At 40.7% G+C, this 18,958-nt stretch overlaps 1 protein-coding gene and 1 long non-coding RNA gene across 2 annotated transcripts in view; both read left to right on the top strand.

Annotated features, from left to right (window-relative positions):
- The first annotated feature begins 272 nt into the window (after positions 1-272).
- On the top strand, positions 273-8,272 carry LOC121144374. The gene is made up of 3 exons (XR_005881734.1): positions 273-325; positions 1,724-1,837; positions 7,958-8,272. It is a non-coding gene; the product is annotated as an uncharacterized LOC121144374 (long non-coding RNA).
- Positions 8,273-14,335: 6,063 nt separating this feature from the next.
- The window catches only part of Dnajc15 (DnaJ heat shock protein family (Hsp40) member C15), a 49,327-nt gene continuing 44,704 nt past the window's right edge, over positions 14,336-18,958 (top strand). Inside the window, exon 1 of the mRNA XM_040757955.1 lies at positions 14,336-14,491. Coding sequence (XP_040613889.1) covers positions 14,390-14,491 — 102 coding nt within the window. The 5' untranslated portion in view covers positions 14,336-14,389. The remainder of the gene's footprint in view (positions 14,492-18,958) is intronic.

Here is an 18,958-nt window from a genome sequence, read left to right on the forward strand (position 1 = left end):
CACAAGGATGGGATGGATGATATTTTCTTTAAATCTTGCTGAATGTTGATAGACAAAATATTGTAACTGTATTCTTACTTGATAACTGTTCTGTTATATATGATTTGACTATGTTAAATTTAAGACCTTTCTTTTTGTTTAAACAGAAAAGAGGAGATGTTGGGGAAGTCCTGTTATTTGCCTGTTATTTGTCAATAAAGCACTGTCTGGCCTATAGGGAATCTAGATAGGAGGGACTAGGAGTCCAGGAGGACTCTGGGAAGGAGAAACACAAGAGAGTCAAGATGTAATGCCATGGGGGTAGGAAGCCCGGAACCATTCTCCGGTAAGAGAAATACTTAGATTAACAATTATGGGGTAATTACTTATGTCAGAGGTAGCCAGTAAGAAACAAGCAAGGCCAACAGCTTCATAATTAATATAGCCTCCTGTGTGTTTATTTGGGGACTCCAACGCGGCAGAGCCCAGGCGGCTGGCGGGGGATAAACCAAAGCAGCTAGCAAAGAAAAAGCTTCTCGTTACAGGCAGGGTTGTCGCTTCCTGGGATAGCTGTCTCTTCCTGGGATAGCTTCTGCCATTTGCCAGAAATCCTCGGGTTTTCTGGTTTGCAGCAATATCACAGTAGACTCTCTCTCTACAATTGCAGCACTTCCTCTCTGTGTCTACTTCCATCCCTCCCTCCTTATAAAAGCTCAGATCCAGGCAGTGTGACTTCAGCTAATTTAATGGTTGCATCTGCATACTCTTCTTCTCCAAATATAGCACCTCCAAAGTCATAAATCCAAACCTCCAGGCAGCCGGACCTGATGAGCCCAAGGAGGGTTCTCCTTCTTCCGGAAATGTTTTAGTGTGGTTATCCTATGGATCCGAGATACTTTGGTCTAAATTTCACAATAATCAGGTCAATCAGAGCCTATGTATAAAAAAAATCAAGAAATTACCCAGTGATACACATTCCCACCTAATACATGAAACTCTACTCAAATTTTTCCAGTGTCCCAATAAAGGATTCATAAACAAAAAGGGAAGATCTTCCCAGCCCCCAACCTTCATGCTCTAGGATTTGATTCTGAACTATTTAATTGTCGGGCTTCTTTGATCCCTTTCAAGCTAGGAAAAAAAAAACCAGCTTTCCTATTTATAATGATTTTTGAAGAACACAGGCCAATGACTTTGCAGAGTGCCATTTAATTTGCCTTTGTCTGCTGCTTCATCAAGATTCAAACAAAGCTATGCATTTTGGCAGGGATCCTGTAGAAGGATGCTGTGTTTCTCTCAGTGTATCACGTTGGGAAATGCATGGTGACGGCTTGTCCTGTTATTGGCAGTGTAGACTATAATCACTTGGTTTAAGATGACACATGCTGAGTTTCTCCACTGTGTGTCTTTTAAATAATTAATACACAGTTGATAAGCAATTTGTGGGGAGATACTTTGAGGCTATGCAAACATCCAGCTCCTCACTGGTTTTAGCATCCATGGTATTTTTTTGCCTGAATAATTTATGAATATGAAATAGTGATTTCAGACTCCATCATTCCTTCTACATTAACTAGTGTTCTCTTTGAGAATAGCCCTTTTCATTTGTTTATACAAATAGTGACTCATGGATCCTTATTTTATTCGATGGGTTCTAATACATTACTGTTGTTTCTGGGATTTTACTCTGGACTCCCTTCAGTTCCCTGGTCATTGTTCATCTCTGTTGAATTAATTCATACAGGACACCCAGAGAAGTCAGACAGCATTATAACTCAGAGATTATTAAAGTGAGGAATTCTCAAGGGTGAGAGTGCTCAGTGGCTAAAGCAACATGATGCCAAGCTAAGAATTTCAGGTAGGTTTTATATGACGCCTTAAAGCTTCTGGAAAGTGTTTTCTTGCCCAGGAGATTGACAGTCGTAATTGTGACAACTGTATTTAAGGCTTACTTTTATGTGTATGTGTGTGTGTGTGTGTGTGTGTGTGTGTGTGTGTGTGTGTGTGTGTGTGCCTGTGAGCACATTCAAGTCCTCTTCAGTGATCTGAACCACTGAGACGTCTCTCTAGTTTCTCCAGTGCCTCATTTGGATTAACTCATGAGATGTGGACAGTGACATGCCTTTGTTCTTTACTAAATAGTGGGCCGTTTAGAATGCCACAACTCTACCAATAATCAAAGTTATAACTCAGATCTCATTCTTTCAGAGACCTGTTGCTGATAGGAGTGAACTCCACCTTCAACAGTTAAGTGTTCAGAAACACTATTCTTCTTTTCCCTGTCACACTTGGCCAGCGACAGCCCTTTCTTGCTGCCTTCTACATCCTTCTATGTTTGTTTGAGCATGCCCTTACTTTCTGATACAGTAAGATGTCCCAGATTTAAGTTTTCCCTGCCCTAGACTGAGCCATATTTTATATCATGGAGAAACAGTATTTGGGAACCATGACTTAGGTACTGAGCATACACATATTTTTTGTCCTTGAGTGTCATTGCTTCTGAGCTTTTTCTGGAAGATATGCATAGGAAATATGTGTATGCATATACATATACAAGTAAGCATAAATATGTATAGGAAATATGTGTATGCAAATACATATACAAGTAAGCATATATGTATATATATATACATATCTTCAATCCTATATTTAGTTATCCAATAGATAACTTTTGGTCTATATAGGCAAATAGGTAATACAGAATTGTAAAGGCTGCCTTCCCTAAGATCTGTTTCCAGTTATTTAATCAAACATTAATGTAGGTACCACTACACGGGGATTTTTGTAAGCATAATTAAACTCCTAAATTTACTTATTCATGAATTTATTATTTATTTGTTTATTTATTTACTCATTTTCCAGGCAAGGTCTTGACTTCCAGCCCCAGCACTCCTTCTTGTGCCAGCAGGCCTGGCTTCCTTTGACCCTGAGAGACACTATTCAGATAGGCACAGGTTACTTAAATTCTTTAAAAACAGTTCTTGTCTTCAGGGAGCAGAAGCAGAAGTCTGTTTTTTGAAACACAAGAGATATAATGTGCTGTTGCTGGCCAGAAAGGGGACACAAGTCGCTTGTAATGGCCTCAACTGATAGCCAGAAGGAAATCACAGGTCTCAGTCAGTCCCACAACCAAATGAATGCTGGCAATAATTTGGATGAATTATTTTGAGGATCTTTACCAAGCCTGCCAGACAGGCAGTCTTACAGACACCTTGACTTCAGCCCCAGGGTTCTCTGTACATTGTAGCATGAAAAATAAAGGACCCGGAGACAGATACTGGGGTTCAAGCCTTAATCTGAAGACCAGAGAAGCTGATTACCAAGACGAAATAGCAATCCTGTCTCCACAAGTCCTCAGAGGCAAAAGGCTCTGAATTCCTGCCTCCTCCTTCTTATATTCCTCTCTGTGTCCAGCCATATCCTCCTGTCTCTGCCTCCCTAGTTATGGGATTAAAGGTGTGTGATCCCAAGCACTTAGATCAACTTTGTATGAGCTGTTTCAGTTAGGACTGGATCGATTTCATGTAGCCAGTGAGGCCTTGAACTAACAGAGGTCTGTCTACCTCTTAATCCAGAGTCCTAGGATTAAAGGTGTGTACCACCACTGCCTGATCTCTATGTCTTGCTGCTGGCTTTGCTTTCTGAATCCTCAGGCAAGCTTTAATAAATCATCAATAAAATATCACCACAGTACACAGAGCCCCGCTAAGCTCCTTTGGATTCTACAAAGTCTGAGTGTTACACAGCTTTCTACAGCAGCACTAGAAAAACAAATACAGACATTGATGCAAATATAATATAATTTAAATTTCCCCTTGCAGACACATGTTATTCATAAAGAGCCCTGTGATACCAGATATTATTATCAACTTAACAGACTCTAAAATCACCTAAAATACAAGTTTGTAGGTATGCTTATAAGGGGTTATCTACTTAGGTTTACACCTAGGCCAATCTGTAAGAGATCTTAATTGAGGTGGGGAAACCTTCCCTCAGTAGGTAGTTCTACTCAGATTGAATAAAAAGGAATAAATCAAACTGAAGTAGCATTTACTTGTCACTGCTTCCTGGCTGTGGATACAATGTGAAAGCTGTCCCAGGCTTTTTTCCCCATGACCTTCCTACCAGGATCCCGTGTACCCTGAACCTGTAGCTAAAATAAACCCTTTCTTGTTAGATGTTTTGTTTTGTCACAGAAACAAGTAACTAATGCAACCATCCAAGCATTTTTCAACCATATCCAACTTTATGATTGTAAGGTGGGATAGAGAAATGGGTGTCGTGGGTGCCAGAGGAATTAGAATTTGGGAATTGGGATTTGGAAATTGGAATCTGTAGCCCACTTGTCTCCCAGAAGGGGAGAGACACTGAAGACTGAGTTCAGTCACCAAGGGCTAAGGATTTACTCTGCCACGCCTATGTAACTTCTATTATACACCCTAAACAATGGGGTTTGAGGAGTTTCTAGGCTCAGGAATACAGCAAAGAGCTGAACTGGCTTGGAAACTCCCCATCCCCACATTCCTGACCGTTGCTCTCTGAATATCTTCCATATGGATATGCTTCAGCTGTGGCCTTTATAATAAGCTAGTAATGATAAACAAAAAGTTTCACTGAGTTGTGAGAGTCTTTATAGCAAATTATGAAATTGGAGAAGGAGGTCATAGAACCTGCCCCCTCCCTGTTTGTAGCCAGTCAGTCAGAAGTACAGATGGTACCCTGGAAATCCGCAATCGGTGTCTGAAGTGGGGACAACCCTGTGGGACCAAATTCTTAACCTGTGGGTCTGTACTAATTCTGCTAATTCTAGGATAATTAGTGTCAGAATTGGATTATAGAACACAGTTGATGTCCAGAGGATTGGAAAATCAGTTGGTATGAGACAAACTCTCACACGTGATATCAAAAGAGTATGTATAGAGAGAGCAACCCTTGTGTTTATTTAAGCACATATCTCCCTCATGTTTCTTTTTTAGCCAGATGTTGTAAAGGAAAATATTCGACTTAGGAAATGTAAAACATAATCATTTTTAATTATAGACACAGCATACATAGAACTTGTTTTGCTATCTATTAGGGAAATATCTCCTCCCACAACTGTAAATGTGGCTGAGAGACAAGGACAAAATAATTATATATTCACCTCTGCCTTTCAATGAAGACAGAAAGAGCTTTCCATTTCAGATTTGTTTTGTTTTGTACCACATGTGGGTTAATTAGATAAAACCATGTCATGTGCCAGTTTCAATCAGCCTGAAAATAATCAGAAAACCAGGTTTGGCATAGTTTATGCTGTTTTGGCTCAGACAAACAAAGCACAAAATGCAAATTGGCTCCAGAAAACAACGCGTGTGTGCTGCTGCCAGCTTTTCTGCCAAGGGATTATCTGTAGTTGGCACCCAAGCAGCTGATACTGCTCCAGGTGACCATTAGGCAACTATGAGGTACAGATACCCATTTTCTCCCATTACAGCATGGCCATCTCCACAAAGGGCACTTGCAAGGTTTTTGCTGGGTTTTTCCCCTACCGACTTCCTTTGCATTCATTTCTTGTGTTTTTAAAAAATTCCATGTAAGATTATCCCTGAAACCATCCCATAGCTATATATCCTTGTTATATCCACTTCTTTCAAACAGCAAGGAGATTCACTGTCTTCCTACATTAATATGGAATCAACAGTATTCCAGGAGGTAACTATTTTAGCAAGTATCCCAGAAATATGAGGAGGAGTGATCATTTTTAAATTAAATCCAGTCCAGTTAACTAACTTCTTTCATTTATTATTGCACATTTTTCTGTGTAAGTGGTGTGGGTTTGATACACAAAGGAGTATGACTGCACATCATCATGTGTTGTGGTTTGGATATGACACTCCTGTCAGTCTTATGTGTTAAGGGGTTGGTTGCCAGCTGACAGAACTTTACTGGTTGTTTGGATCATGAAAGCTCTTAATTCATCAATGGGTTAATTCTTATGGTGAGTTCATGTTAGAAGGTGGGTCCTATTTGGAGAGAAAAATCACTGAGGATGAGCTATTGAAGGATAGATCTTATCTCTAGATCTGACCCCCTCTCTTTTTCTGTCTCTGTCTCTCTTCTCCCCCTTTCTGTCTCTCTGTCTGTTGTCTGCCTGTCTGTCTCTCTCTCCCTCCCTGACTTCCTCCCTTCCCCCTCTCTCTTTCTGTCTCTGTCTGTTGTCTGCCTCTCTCTCTCCCTCTCTCCCATCCTCCCTCCCTCTCACACACACACACTCCCTCCCTCCATCCCCCTCTCCTTTCTGGCTACAGTGAGGTGAGCAGCTCTGATCCCCCACATGCTTCCTGACTTGCTGGTCTATCTCCTCACAGTCCAAGAACAACAGAGCTAAGGGACCGAGGACCGAAACCTTGGAGTTGTGAGCCAGAATAACCCCTCCCCCTTTTAAGTTGTTATTCTTGGGCACTTTTTGTTAGTGACAAAATGCTAGCTAACACAATAGTCCCACCTGGACTCAATGTTATTTGATGGATAAGATGAACCCTAAATGCCTTTGCTTATTATGTAAGGTTGTTTGATATCTGGCCTTTGGTAACTTGTCTACCTCATCCATCTGAATTGTCTTCTTTATGATTTAAGCTTTGGAGGAACAGAACAATTTGTGGTACTGTTCATATACAATGCTTTCATATACTACATGCCTCCGAGTCTGCCTCTTCCTATAATTGGTGGGGGAAGTCTTTCTGTGTATACGTAAATAAAGCACTGTTGGCCAATAGGGAAGCAAGATAGGTGGGACTAGGAGTCGAGGAGGATTCTGGGAAACAGAGGCATAGCAGCCACGATGTAGGACATGGGAGAAGTCCGGAAACTTTTTCCAGTAAGAGACATGGAAATACTCAGATTAGCAATTAAGTCAGAGCTAATTGATAAGAAATCATAGCAAACGGCCCACAACTTCATAATTAATATAGTGTCTTGTGTGTTATTTGGGGGCAGCTGGCAGGAAGACTACACGTTATACTATAATGAATCATGTCTGATTCTAGCCCTTCAGAGTCTTAGTTTTAGATTTTCTTACTCCTTCCTTGGATAGTCCTCTTCCATTACACTCCATCGAGTAGTACATACAGCCTCTTTGCTGAGCAGACCCAGATAGTGTTTGATGGGTAAATTGAGACAAACATTTACATCACAATACTAATGATAAACACTTTGCACATTATTTTTAAATATATATGTAAACAACCCTCCCATTTTTTCTTTCCTTTATCACCATCTGAGGACAGTCTTAGACATTTCTTTTCCTTTTTGACCAGAGTCTCTTGTAACTCAGGAGTGGCCTGAAACTGGCTATGTAGTTGAAGATGACCTTGAACTCCTGATCCTCCTGCCTGAACCTCTTTAGTGCTAGAAGCACAGCTATGCACCACAATGCCCAGTTTATGTGGTTCTGGGGATCAAACCCAGGGCTCCATGCATGCTGGGCAAGCACTCTACCAACTGAACTGCAAACCCAGATAGTTTTCCTTTTACTAAAAATCCCCCCACCAAAGCTGTGAAAGCATGACATGACAGACACTTTGTACACCCACTCCTGTGCTCTCTATTTGTCTGGAGAGTGAAATAATGCCTTTTACATTGAAGTGGGTCCCAGATTTAGTTCTACCTCAGGTACACTCACAATGATGACAATGTATCCTTTAGGGCTTCTTATTTGCTTTTCTTTAAAATGAAGAGGAAGCAAGATCTTAATGCAAAACTGAGTATGGAATCACATCTAATTTTCAAATTGAATTTTTTTTCATTTCTTTCTTTGGATCCACACTGCTTAGTAGCTTTTGAGAAGTGTGTGTGTGTGTGTGTGTGTGTGTGTGTGTGTGTGTGTGTAGAGAGGGTTTTCATGCACATTGTCATTCACATCTGGAGGCTAGAGGTTAGTGTTGCATGAGGAGTTTTTCTCTATTGCTTTCAATGTTGTTTGTTTTCTTCTTTTAAAAAGGCAGTATGGTAGTTTGGATGAGAACGGTTCCCATTGATTCAAGTGTTGGAATATCTGACCCCTAGTTGGTGGAACTGCAAGGGAAGGATTAAGAGGTGTGGCCTTGTTGGAAGAGGTGTGCCACTTGTGGATGGGCTTTGAGATTTTCAAAGATTGCCACCATTCTCAGTGTGAATCTCTGCTTCCTACATGCAGTTCAAGACGTTCATTCCCCATGGCTAACCCTCTGAAACTGTAAGACAATTACATGCTTTCTTTTTTTAAATTGCTCTGGTGGCTATTCTTGGTTGCCAACTTGACTATATCTGAGCGGCTGGCAAAGAAAAAGCTTCTCTTAACAAAATGGTTGTCAGGAGTGGGGTCATGAATTTCCACGCAAAATAACAAAAGCTTTAAAGGAATTTTAGAAACAGAAGAACGGAGAGAAGCACAGATTTTTGGTAGTAGCATTTTTCTCAGGTGTGCTCTGTTTTGCTAGCGACAAGCCGAGATTCACACGGCTCGCTTACGGGAGTCTTCCTGACTCGGCATAAAAAGAAAGAAGAAGAAAAAAAAGCCAGCAAGGTTGTTTTAAGAGACTCTGCTAACGATTGAAAGATGTGTACATACAGCTGGAAGTGGCAGCATTTGCTGGATGTCAGCATGGACTGAGGCGGTAATCTGGAATCATGCTTACGCCCGCCATCTTGAAACAGCAGTTTAAAACAGCCGCGGTTTTACAGATAAGACACGTGGCCAGAAAAACATAAAGATTTACAGTAAAGTCAGACTTGGATGAAGAAAAACCTCTAAAGGTTTACAGTGTGTTTAAAAAATATACGTGAGATTGAGAGAGAAAATCAAACGGCAAAGTGGTAAATAAATACAAAAGCTGGCTGTGGTGGCGCACGCCGGTAGGAATTGCTCCAGAGGCAGAGGCAGGCAGGTTTCCAAAGAGAAACCCTGTCTCAGAGAAAAATAAATAAAAGTGAAAGAAATAAAGTATTAATAGATAAATAAATAAGCCACGTAAAGATGGAAAATACACAGAGAGTCTGGATACTGTACGCTATTATGTTTTTCAGTTTTTTGATTGCTAAGGAAGGAACAAATGCTAAAGTACACTTGATTATAAATGCTGCTGAATTAATCCAACTTCTATCTTTTGAAAATGCCTTGACTTCAAAATTTAAGTACAAGGATATGTTACTCGGAAAAGGAGTTTTAATTTATGTTTCCACAGAACATAAAAAGCTGAGGATTTCTTCCAGACTTCTGTGGTTTGACGAACCAAGACCCCCGGAAGCAGTGGACTAGGTGTTCCAACTATTGAGACAGCTAAGATGATGCAGCTTTACAGACCCCGAAAATACGGACTTATACAGGTTTCTGAGTTTTGTCATGATCCCCATGGTATGAACAGCGCCCCCTTCCAGCAGGAAGCAGTTTGGAATGAGCGACATCCTAATTCCCATCTTGTTTATAAATCTTTGTTTTCATTTAAATGGGATTGTTTATAATTGGCTAGTGATCACAGCCAATCCTTTTAATGGTAAAAAAGGGAATTATGATATAGGTATTGTTTTTCATTTATTGATACAAATTCAAGGTCAATTTTGTGATATGTATATTTCTCCTCTTGATTAAGTATTGTGCTTATACTGATCTTTTAAAATGTAATGCGTAATTAAATACAGATTATAGATAGTTACTTATAATAGTCAGAATTTATAGTTAGGTAAGTTAGGTTTTCTAGATATACAGAAAAATATTTGAGATAGATAAACAGTCTTCAAACCTCTCAAAGACCTTCAGAAAATGGCATTTAAAATGGTTTAGGGTTTTTCTTGACAATGAGAAATGTCTGCTCCTGGCAGCACCAATTACGTCTGAGAGGAAGATGGGCATCGAAGAAACTTGTTATGGAGTTTGCTTTCAACATGGCAAGATTAGCCATTTGGGCAAGAAACTGCTCTTGCCTGTACTGCTTGACTGTTGTTGTATAATCTGGACATGCAGGACCCACAGGAAAGTGACTGCTGAACTCAGTCTTACAGGGTTCCTGCTTCATGGAAGAGTCTATGAGACATTCTGCAGGACACAGAAAAATGACTGACAGACTGCCAATGCAGATGGATGGTTTGAAATTTCCTGCTTTGCTGAGAAGTGTTCCAGACACATTGTGGCCTATGGGCTGAAGATGGATGCCCCAACGCTACAGAGGAACTTCGGGTGACTGTCCAGGCAGTAAGATATCTCTGTCAATCCTAGTGTTTATATATTATCCTTCTGTGGTCTTTGATGGAGTTGAAGACAGATAGTTATAATTATAGTTTTCCTTAGTTATGATAAAAGATAAGCTACATATAGGACTTTAGACTCACAAGGATGGGATGGATGATATTTTCTTTAGATCTTGCTAAATGTTAACAGACAAAATGTTGTAACTGTGTTCTTACTTGATAACTGTTCTGTCATATACAATGACTATGTTAAAATTAAGACCTTTCTTTTGTTTAAACAGAAAAGAGGAGATGTTGGGGAAGTCCTGTTATTTGCCTGTGCATTTGTCAATAAAGTACTGTCTGGCCAATAGAAAACCTAGATAGGAAGGACTAGGAGTCGAGGAGGATTCTGGGAAGGGGAAACACAAGAGAGTCAACAGGTGACGCCATGGGGGTAGGATGCCGGGAACTATTCTCCGGTAAGAAACATACTTAGATTAACAATTATGGGGTAATTACTTAAGGCAGAGCTAGCCAGTAAGAGACAAACAAGGCCAACAGCTTCATAATTAATATAGCCTCCGGTGTGTTTATTTGGGACTGATGTGAATCTAGAACCAGGCTGGAGCGGCAGAGCCCAGGTGACTGGCGGGGGATAAACCAAAGTGGCTAGCAAAGAAAAAGCTTCTCTTAACATATCTGGAATGAACTACAGTCCAGAAATGGAGGGCACACCTGTGAGAGATATTCTGCTTGGTTTGAAGTCGGTGAATCCACTAGACCTTTGAGGTAGGCAGACACATGTCTGATCCAGATCTTAGGGTAGAAGAGACAGGTTTTGATCCAGATCTTGAGGTGGGAAGCCAAGCCTTTAATCTCAGCTGCACCTTTTGCTGGAAGCCTATGTAGAGGGACATAGAAGACAGAAGGTTTTGTTTTTGCTTGCTTCACCTCTCACCTTGTTGGCACATCCATTCCTTCATTGGCTTTAAGACCTACTTCTTCAGGATTCCAGAATATTCTGAAGACCAGCTGAGACACCTGGCCTTGTGGGACTCAGTAACTATTAGATTCTTTGACTTTCCATTCCCATCTAGCCACTGTTCAACTAGTTAGGCTGCAGCCTGTAAGTCATTCCAAAATATATATGGAGAGAGAGATTGATTCATCTCATAAGTTCTGTGACTCTAGAGAACTCTGACAAATACGATTGTCTTCATCAAGATAGTTTGCCACAACAATAAAAGAGAAACTAAGACACACAGGATGCAGGCTCATTTTATCTCTAAATAATTTTTTGGGAGATCCAAGGGACATCCTCCAAAAACAGTATAGGTTACTGCCATCCCCCTTGGTTACCTGCCAGACTTGTTGCTGAAGAAGAGGTTATAGATTTGAGAGGGTTGGGGATTTGGAATATGCACACATGAAATTTTAAAAGAATTTTAAAAATTAAAAAAAGAAATAGTAACACCTTTGAAGAATTTACTAGATTCCAGGCAATTAGTTAATTAAGCTCCCTTTAGTTGTGAGAAATACCAAAGAGAAACATTTTAAATGGAAGAAGAAATTGGCTTAGTGCATGGTTTCAATGGCTTCTTTTTTGTTATTGTTGGCTGGGCACAATGCTGTAGGCCTGTAATGATGAAGAACAAGTACGAGCTTATGTTAGAAGAGGCTGCTCATCTCCCAGTAGTCAAGAGGCAGAGAGAACCAGACAGGCCCCACATATGACATAATCCCAGAGGACCCAATGCCGTGGCCTACTTCCACCAACTAGGCCCTACCTCTGAGAATGTCCAACACCTCCCAATAATACAATCAAATTGTAGATCCATCAGTGGATTAGTTCAGTGCCTTCCTGATCCATTGGTCAACCGGAACCAAGTCTTCCATTTGTAAGCCTTTTGGAAGGGCACGTAGCACCCAACCTATAATAGTCATCATTGTAAGACAGTTACAAAGCTAACTCATTTACTGCACACAGGGGAGGTGATACTGCTTATCAGCTTTACTGATAAGGAAACTGACAGTCCTGAAAGTCCTAACAAAATTTTAGACTTCCTTTTACTGAAATGTTTCTAAAATATATACCAATCTCTGCCTTTGTTTTACAAGGTCCATAGTATGTCTTTGAGGTGGTATAAGTAATTTAAAAATAGACATTTAATACACCTCTTTGTAGTGGCTTATTGTTCGGCCAATAGAATTGAAGTAACAGCCTTAGGGTGTGGCTTCAGTGTGTGGCTGTGATCCCTTGTAAGGAAGAAGGGGGCCTTGCTTGGGCTCTCTTTTGGGTTGTGGTCTGAGCAGCCTGCATCACAGATCCTGTGCCTCCAGGGGCAGAAGACCACAGAGGCTATTTACCTTCATCATGTGAGTGCTCCCTAAATAAATATCTGTTGTTCCTTTATTTGGGCGTTGGAGGACTTCCTGGATCCTTCTATCAGCTCTCTTTTTATTTCACAAAACAACATTTATCTTCATTCTCAAGGAAGCCAGAAAAGTGAGTCTAGCTAAACCAAGAAACGATCCTTAGGGGGCAAGGAAGGGATTTCACTGCTTTTGTTTTTATCTTTATTTGCAGGTAAGGTTGAGCCTGCTGATGAACCAAAGGCAGAGGGCTAATAGTCACTGGGGATGAGATTTCTCTTAAATGCTGGCCACTTTTGTAGAAGTAGACAACCAAGGCAACAATGTCAGGGAGTTCAGTAAAGTCTATAAGCAGCCAGTAATCTACTCTCAAAAATCTGACCTGAAACGCAACCTGCTTCTACCCTCCTTATGGTTCTCTCCTCTGCTTTATTCTCCACCCAGCCCCCTGCTTTCCCGGCTTCTGCTTTGGAAGCTCCCTCTCTTGAGCAGGTGCACTCTTCTAAAAATGAGCTGGCTCACATGGGTCTTGCTCTAATTGCTTGTTTGCTCCAGGCTAGCAGCCTATGACTGTTAGGGTCCAGCTGCTAGGATACACCATTAGCCTCCCTGAGACTATAAACCCCAAAGACTTGGAGACCTTATTTGCTTAATTGATGCTAAAGGCACAATACCCCAGTACTGTGTCTAAAACTTGACATATGCTCAACAGTATTTATTGAATAAATTGAACAAATGGATGATGAACGAGTGATATGTAGGCTCCAATCCAACTCATTTGTTTTGCTCACAAATAATCGGGCATTGGCTTAATAAAAAAAATAATGTTTCTAAGAGTCTTGCAGTATTTTTAATCCAATATTACACAACACCCTTTTCAGTGGAATTTATGGCCCTTTTCTTCTTCAAACTAAAACAAAACAAATAACCATGTTCTTTACCGAACCATCTCAAAGGCTGAGCCTCCAAGGAAACATTGGTGGTTGCTGCTGTTCCTTTCTGTAAATGCTAATGTTGTCGCTTTTGCCTCTTTTTGCAGCTAATCCAGCATGCGTGTGCTCCGGCATACATTACTAGCACAGTGTTGGTATAATCCTTCTGGATTGTAAATTCCTTCAGGCCCTAAGCATACCCATAATATTAACTACATAGATACATTAATAGGTTCTTAAAACTTTTAATTCAAGAATAGGAAAAAAATTTGTTAGTTGGTTTGCAAAGTATATAAAGGGCAAAACAGCAGCCAAGTCGGCACAGGGGTTAGAAAACGAATTAACTTAAGTAATTGTCTAATATTTGTTTCAAAGAGCTTGACCTAAAAGTTAATAATAAAGTAAATCTTTATATGTTCAAATTAACCCAAAATCATCGGCAGTGAGTGCAAGCTACTCACTCGATTGCCAGTTTCTCCCCAGTAATTTCACTTACATGTAAACTCATACTCTTTTCTGTCTGGGAAGGTCGAGTTAGGAAGCCACAGGCATGTCTCTACTCCCAAGCGCCACCATGGGACCGAGGCTTCTCTCCCAGCCAGGTTTTAGAGGAACTCAAGGTAGACTCAACAAGTCCCACCCCCAACCCCAGACTTGGTGGGTATGGTGGAAGTGGACACAAGTCTAACCCCCGGAGAGCCTTCAAAATAAACAAGCAAATAAAAGTAAACAAGATAGGGCATTGACGGGACAAGTTGCTCGGAGACAAAAATGGGAACCAGATCTTCTGCAGTCAGGTCGCCTCCAACACAGCAGACCATTTACTCGGAGCGCGAAGTTAGCCCGCACGCACTAGTTTGTCCCTACGGTCGCCTCGTAGACTGGTAGCAACGCAGCGCGTCCTTGGGGACAGCCGCACTGCTATGGCTACCGGTGGCGGCGTGGCCTCCAGAGAGGGGCTGCGCTACGCCGAATACCTGCCCCCCTCCACCGGAAAGCCGGACGCCGACATCGACCACGCGGCGGTGAGTCTGCGGGCGCCCCCAGATTTCCGCGGCTCTCCGCGCTCCTCTCTCCTCCGAATGACGCACGGGCCACACCGCAGGCCCGGCACATCCTCGGAAGAGTCTACGGGACCCCGGGGCAGCCTGGAGGGGGCCTGCCGGGCCCGGGACCTCTTTGGGGAAGTAGTTAAGAACCCTGAGGACAGTTAGTACCCAGCGGAGGGAAGAGGGAGAGAGGCTTCTCTCGCGTCCCCCCCACATCTGGGTCCAGACAGAAAGTGCACACAGTTGATTCAGGCTGAAAGGAAGAAGCAGGTTCTTTCCGTTTAACCGGGGAATGGAACTCAAGTCGGCCAGCAGCACCTCTACCGGCTGTGTCACCCCGCCGGTTTCCACCTGTAGGAGTGTATACAATTCAGGACGCAAGTGAGGAGGTCTCTTCCGCAGCCAGCCTCAGGAACGCACAACTGTGTGTGATGCGCCGCCAGTCCACCCCACTGCCGTTTTTTTAATCCCAAGAACTTTTTCAAAGTTTCCTGTGATATCCTGATACAAGATTCAGTCCAGTTTTTTTTAATCAATAGAATAGTTTAATTGGAACATAAAGATGAAGTAAATATTTTCTTAGTAACATGCCGCTTTTTGAATTTGTAAATGCCTTCACGTTATTACATTAGAGGCTGCAGTGAGCTGAGCATATTGCCTCTCTATTGCATCAGTCCAAAGCAATGCGTGATAGCTACAAACGCAAGGCATCAGGATCTTATTTTTTAAACGGGCACTCACCGTGTATCCCAAGCTGGCCTCCAGTTCATGACCCTCCGGCTTCACCCAACTCACTGCCTGACTTATCAAATATAGGCATTCCAGCTTAAGGGTAACTTCACTTATGGGAAATTCAGTTTGTACTAAAACAGAGCAAAAGTGCTATAAATAAGTGAAAGTTCTTATCAAAGATGACCATAAAATGTTGTCATGTCCCTGGTATCATGTACAAACCTTAAGGGCCAGGGTTGGTTATTTATTGCTGTGTTGGTTGGTCTCACACGAAATCAGTAGTCCACTATCCACAAATACCCTTCCTCTTATGCAAGTTATTGTGGAACCTCCAAGGGTCTCACAAAACTTTCAGAATGTCCCTGATGACCCTTCTAGATTTGTTGAGAGTACTCGAACCATATCAAACCAATGTCAAAGACAAGATTATTGATAACTGAAAATAATGGGAAGTTGACGAGGGATTAAATGTTAAGAAAGGAAAAAATGGCCTTGAAAATCGTAGATACTGATCTGGTCAGTGGTATAATACTCTTTTAATCCCAGCAAGTGGAAGACAGATGCTGTCAGATCTCTGTGAGTTCAAGGCCAGTTTGGTCTACAGAGTGAGTTCCAGGACAGCCAAAGCTACACAGAGAAAAATCTACCCTGTCTTGAAAAAGCAACAAAAAAAGAAACAAAAAAAATAGTAAACACTAATGTTTACTAGAAGTTAAGGAAAACCTTTTCACTTTTCACTTATTGAGTTTTATTTTGATATTTACAGACTACGTCTCTGTGTCTGTACTTCTCAAATAGTTCTCTTTTTCTTCATGAAGCTTACCTTAATGGACTAAGATGCAATGTTGGTTAACCTGTATGAGAGGCTAAATAGACCAGGTAAAATACTTAGTAGTTACCCATAAAATAATACTCTACAGTTGTTTGATAGAAGTCATTGTCAAATGTGGCTCTAGCAAAATTACTTCTTATGGAAAAGGAGAAAAGAAAACTAAGTTGGGAATAGAATATTACACTATTTAAAAGAGTTTAGATAAAACCCAGAGTGAATTGATAGCTTTTGCCATCACTTTTCTATTACTTTTCCAGAAAGCATAATATATTATTAGGATAGTCAAACATATAAGACAATTAGCTACTTGCATTTCATTATAACCACCACTTAAAGACTAAAAACCTATCAAAAAGCCGGGCGTTGGTGGCTCACGCCTTTAATCCCAGCACTCGGGAGGCAGAGGCAGGAGGATCTCTGTGAGTTCTAGGCCAGCCTGGTTTACAGAGTGAGTCCAGGACAGCCCCCAAAGCAATACAGAGAAACCCTGTCTCAAAAAACCAATAAATAAATAAATAAACAGACTAAAAACCTATCAATGTATTCTATCTAAAACCTTATTATGTATTAGTAAGCATTTGAGCATATTTGGACACTTCTCTTGGCAATCACATGGACTATATTTTCTGCATCCATAGTTTAACCTTGATTCTGTCCTTGCGTCACCATGAAAAACATTGTATCTACAGTTTGGTATGACTGTCCAGCGTCTATGTTAGTACTTAATATGTAGTATTAGGATCAGAAGTGTTACTTTAGGAAAGGAAGGAGTAAGAAGAATGGTTTTCTCAAAGGAGAGTAAGAATTTCCAGTTGCTTATCAATGAGTCCTACAAATAAAAACAAAAATTTAGCTTATCTGAAACGTGCTTGTTATGTGATCTGCCCCCAAGCATGCTGATTCTCCTTCTATTTCCCATGCCTTGCATAAAGCCATGATGTCTACTTTCTCCTTTAATTCTGACCTTGAATCACTTAGGTTGGCCTCTGATCTTTTGTTATTATTGTGTTAGTCTTCATCATTTCTCCTCTGTAGTAGAGGATTACCTGTTGTAATACACTTTAACCACTGATCTCTTTGCCTTGATGTCTCACACTTTCCAAACATCATGTTGCCACCAATTATTTAGTATAGCACAGATTAGTAAGGAGGCCACTCCTCTTACCAAAACATGAAACTCTCCAGGTCTATACTTTTGTCAGGGTGGAATACAGGACTGACTGTTCACATACAAATCCCTGGTGGCTTGGCCAGTCACGTGGTCTGTCCTTTGGACTACATTTCTCCTAATGTTGTAGTTAAATTAGGTTTCCATTTTCTATATAAAATTTCCCACTTCTGTGACATTTTTAAGGCTTTCGCTTCTTTCTCTACTTTTGCTGAATAAACTCCTTTCTTTCTGAAGACCCAGTTTAAGGGGCCTAGAGCCTTCCTTGACCCCTGTTCCTCTTCTGCAGTAGGAGAAAGTTGTCTCCTATTTATTTTCTTAGAATTTTATACAAGCTTTTCTTAGTTTATTATTATATCTCTGATGGGCGATCCCCACTGTCAGCTTGCCTAGATTTGTATCCCCTGGGTAGCACACCTGTGGGTATGTCTGTAAGGTTTTTTTTTAGAAAGTGCTAACTGAGGAGGGAGAATCTACCCTAAATGTTGGCAGCTTCAGCCCAGGATACTAGACAAGTGACCTGTGCCCCAGCTTTTATCATTGTACTCCCTGACTGGAGATGCCTGTACACCAAGCCATGAGCTGTGAACCCTTCCTCCATTTGATTTATTTCTTAAATCAGCCCCTTTCTTCAGTCTTCTCCCCCTCTATTATTCTTGGGAAGTCTCATACCTTGAATTCTCTAGGTAGTAGAGGATGAATTTGAACTTCTGAACTTTGCCTCTGGCTCCAGATTGCTAGGATTGCAGACGTGTGCCATTGTATCACGTGCATGCTTAAGTTGCTTTTCTCAGGTATTTAGTTATAGCAACAAGGAAAGTAATTAAAGCAGTATCAAAATGATTTATATCCATATTTATGTAAACACCTAAAATCTATTTTTCTGGGGTATTGTAATTGGAAGATGGTATTCATGTAATTGTTTATTAAAAATTACTGTCTTTTACTACATAGCTAATAATATGTAGGTATTTGATTCTCATATCATATTGATACATATTGTTGTTGGCTGTAAAGGAGGTAAGAAACTTCAGTATGTATCTGACTTGCTATTTTTCCAGAGCCTTGCATAAGGCCTGGCATGTTTATATATGGTAAATTCCAATTAAATAATTATTTAGTGTGTGCTCCATTCTTCCTTTTTCTGTCCCAACTATCACTCCTTGAGAAGAATTTTTTTTCTGTCTTTGTTTCACTCTGACACATGTATCTTGAATTCAGGAGATGCAGTCTCAAGACATGTTTTAGCATTTTAAACCATTTTCAGGCAATTTATACTTTCTAGATGATATTTATTTACTGCTTACACTATTTGGTACAATAAAATGCTACAAGGAAATGTTAAACGATTTTGATGTGATTTAAAAAAATCAGCAGCTGGGATGCGGTGGGCTGTTTTCCTTTTTTTTTTTTTATTTTTAACTCATGGTAGTTGAACATTTGAGTAATTTTCCATCCCCAGGACTCACACAATGGAAGGAGGGATCCAACTTCATAAGTTGGCCACTGACTTCCACATGTGTGCAGTGTGCAGCCCATCACCTCCACCAAATAGAACCCCCAAAATAAAATTGTTTATTCTTATTTAATATATGGGAAACATCAAATGTGTAAATGATAGAAACTGGGTTGTGTATGAAGAATGTGAATAAGCCAGGATTACCAACTCCAAGGTCAGAGAAGAGCAAGCCTATTTCATAAGCAGGTACTA

This window comes from Mesocricetus auratus, unplaced genomic scaffold (genome assembly GCF_017639785.1).
Source record: "Mesocricetus auratus isolate SY011 unplaced genomic scaffold, BCM_Maur_2.0 Super-Scaffold_2245, whole genome shotgun sequence".
In the NCBI taxonomy this organism is placed as follows: Eukaryota; Metazoa; Chordata; class Mammalia; order Rodentia; family Cricetidae; genus Mesocricetus; species Mesocricetus auratus.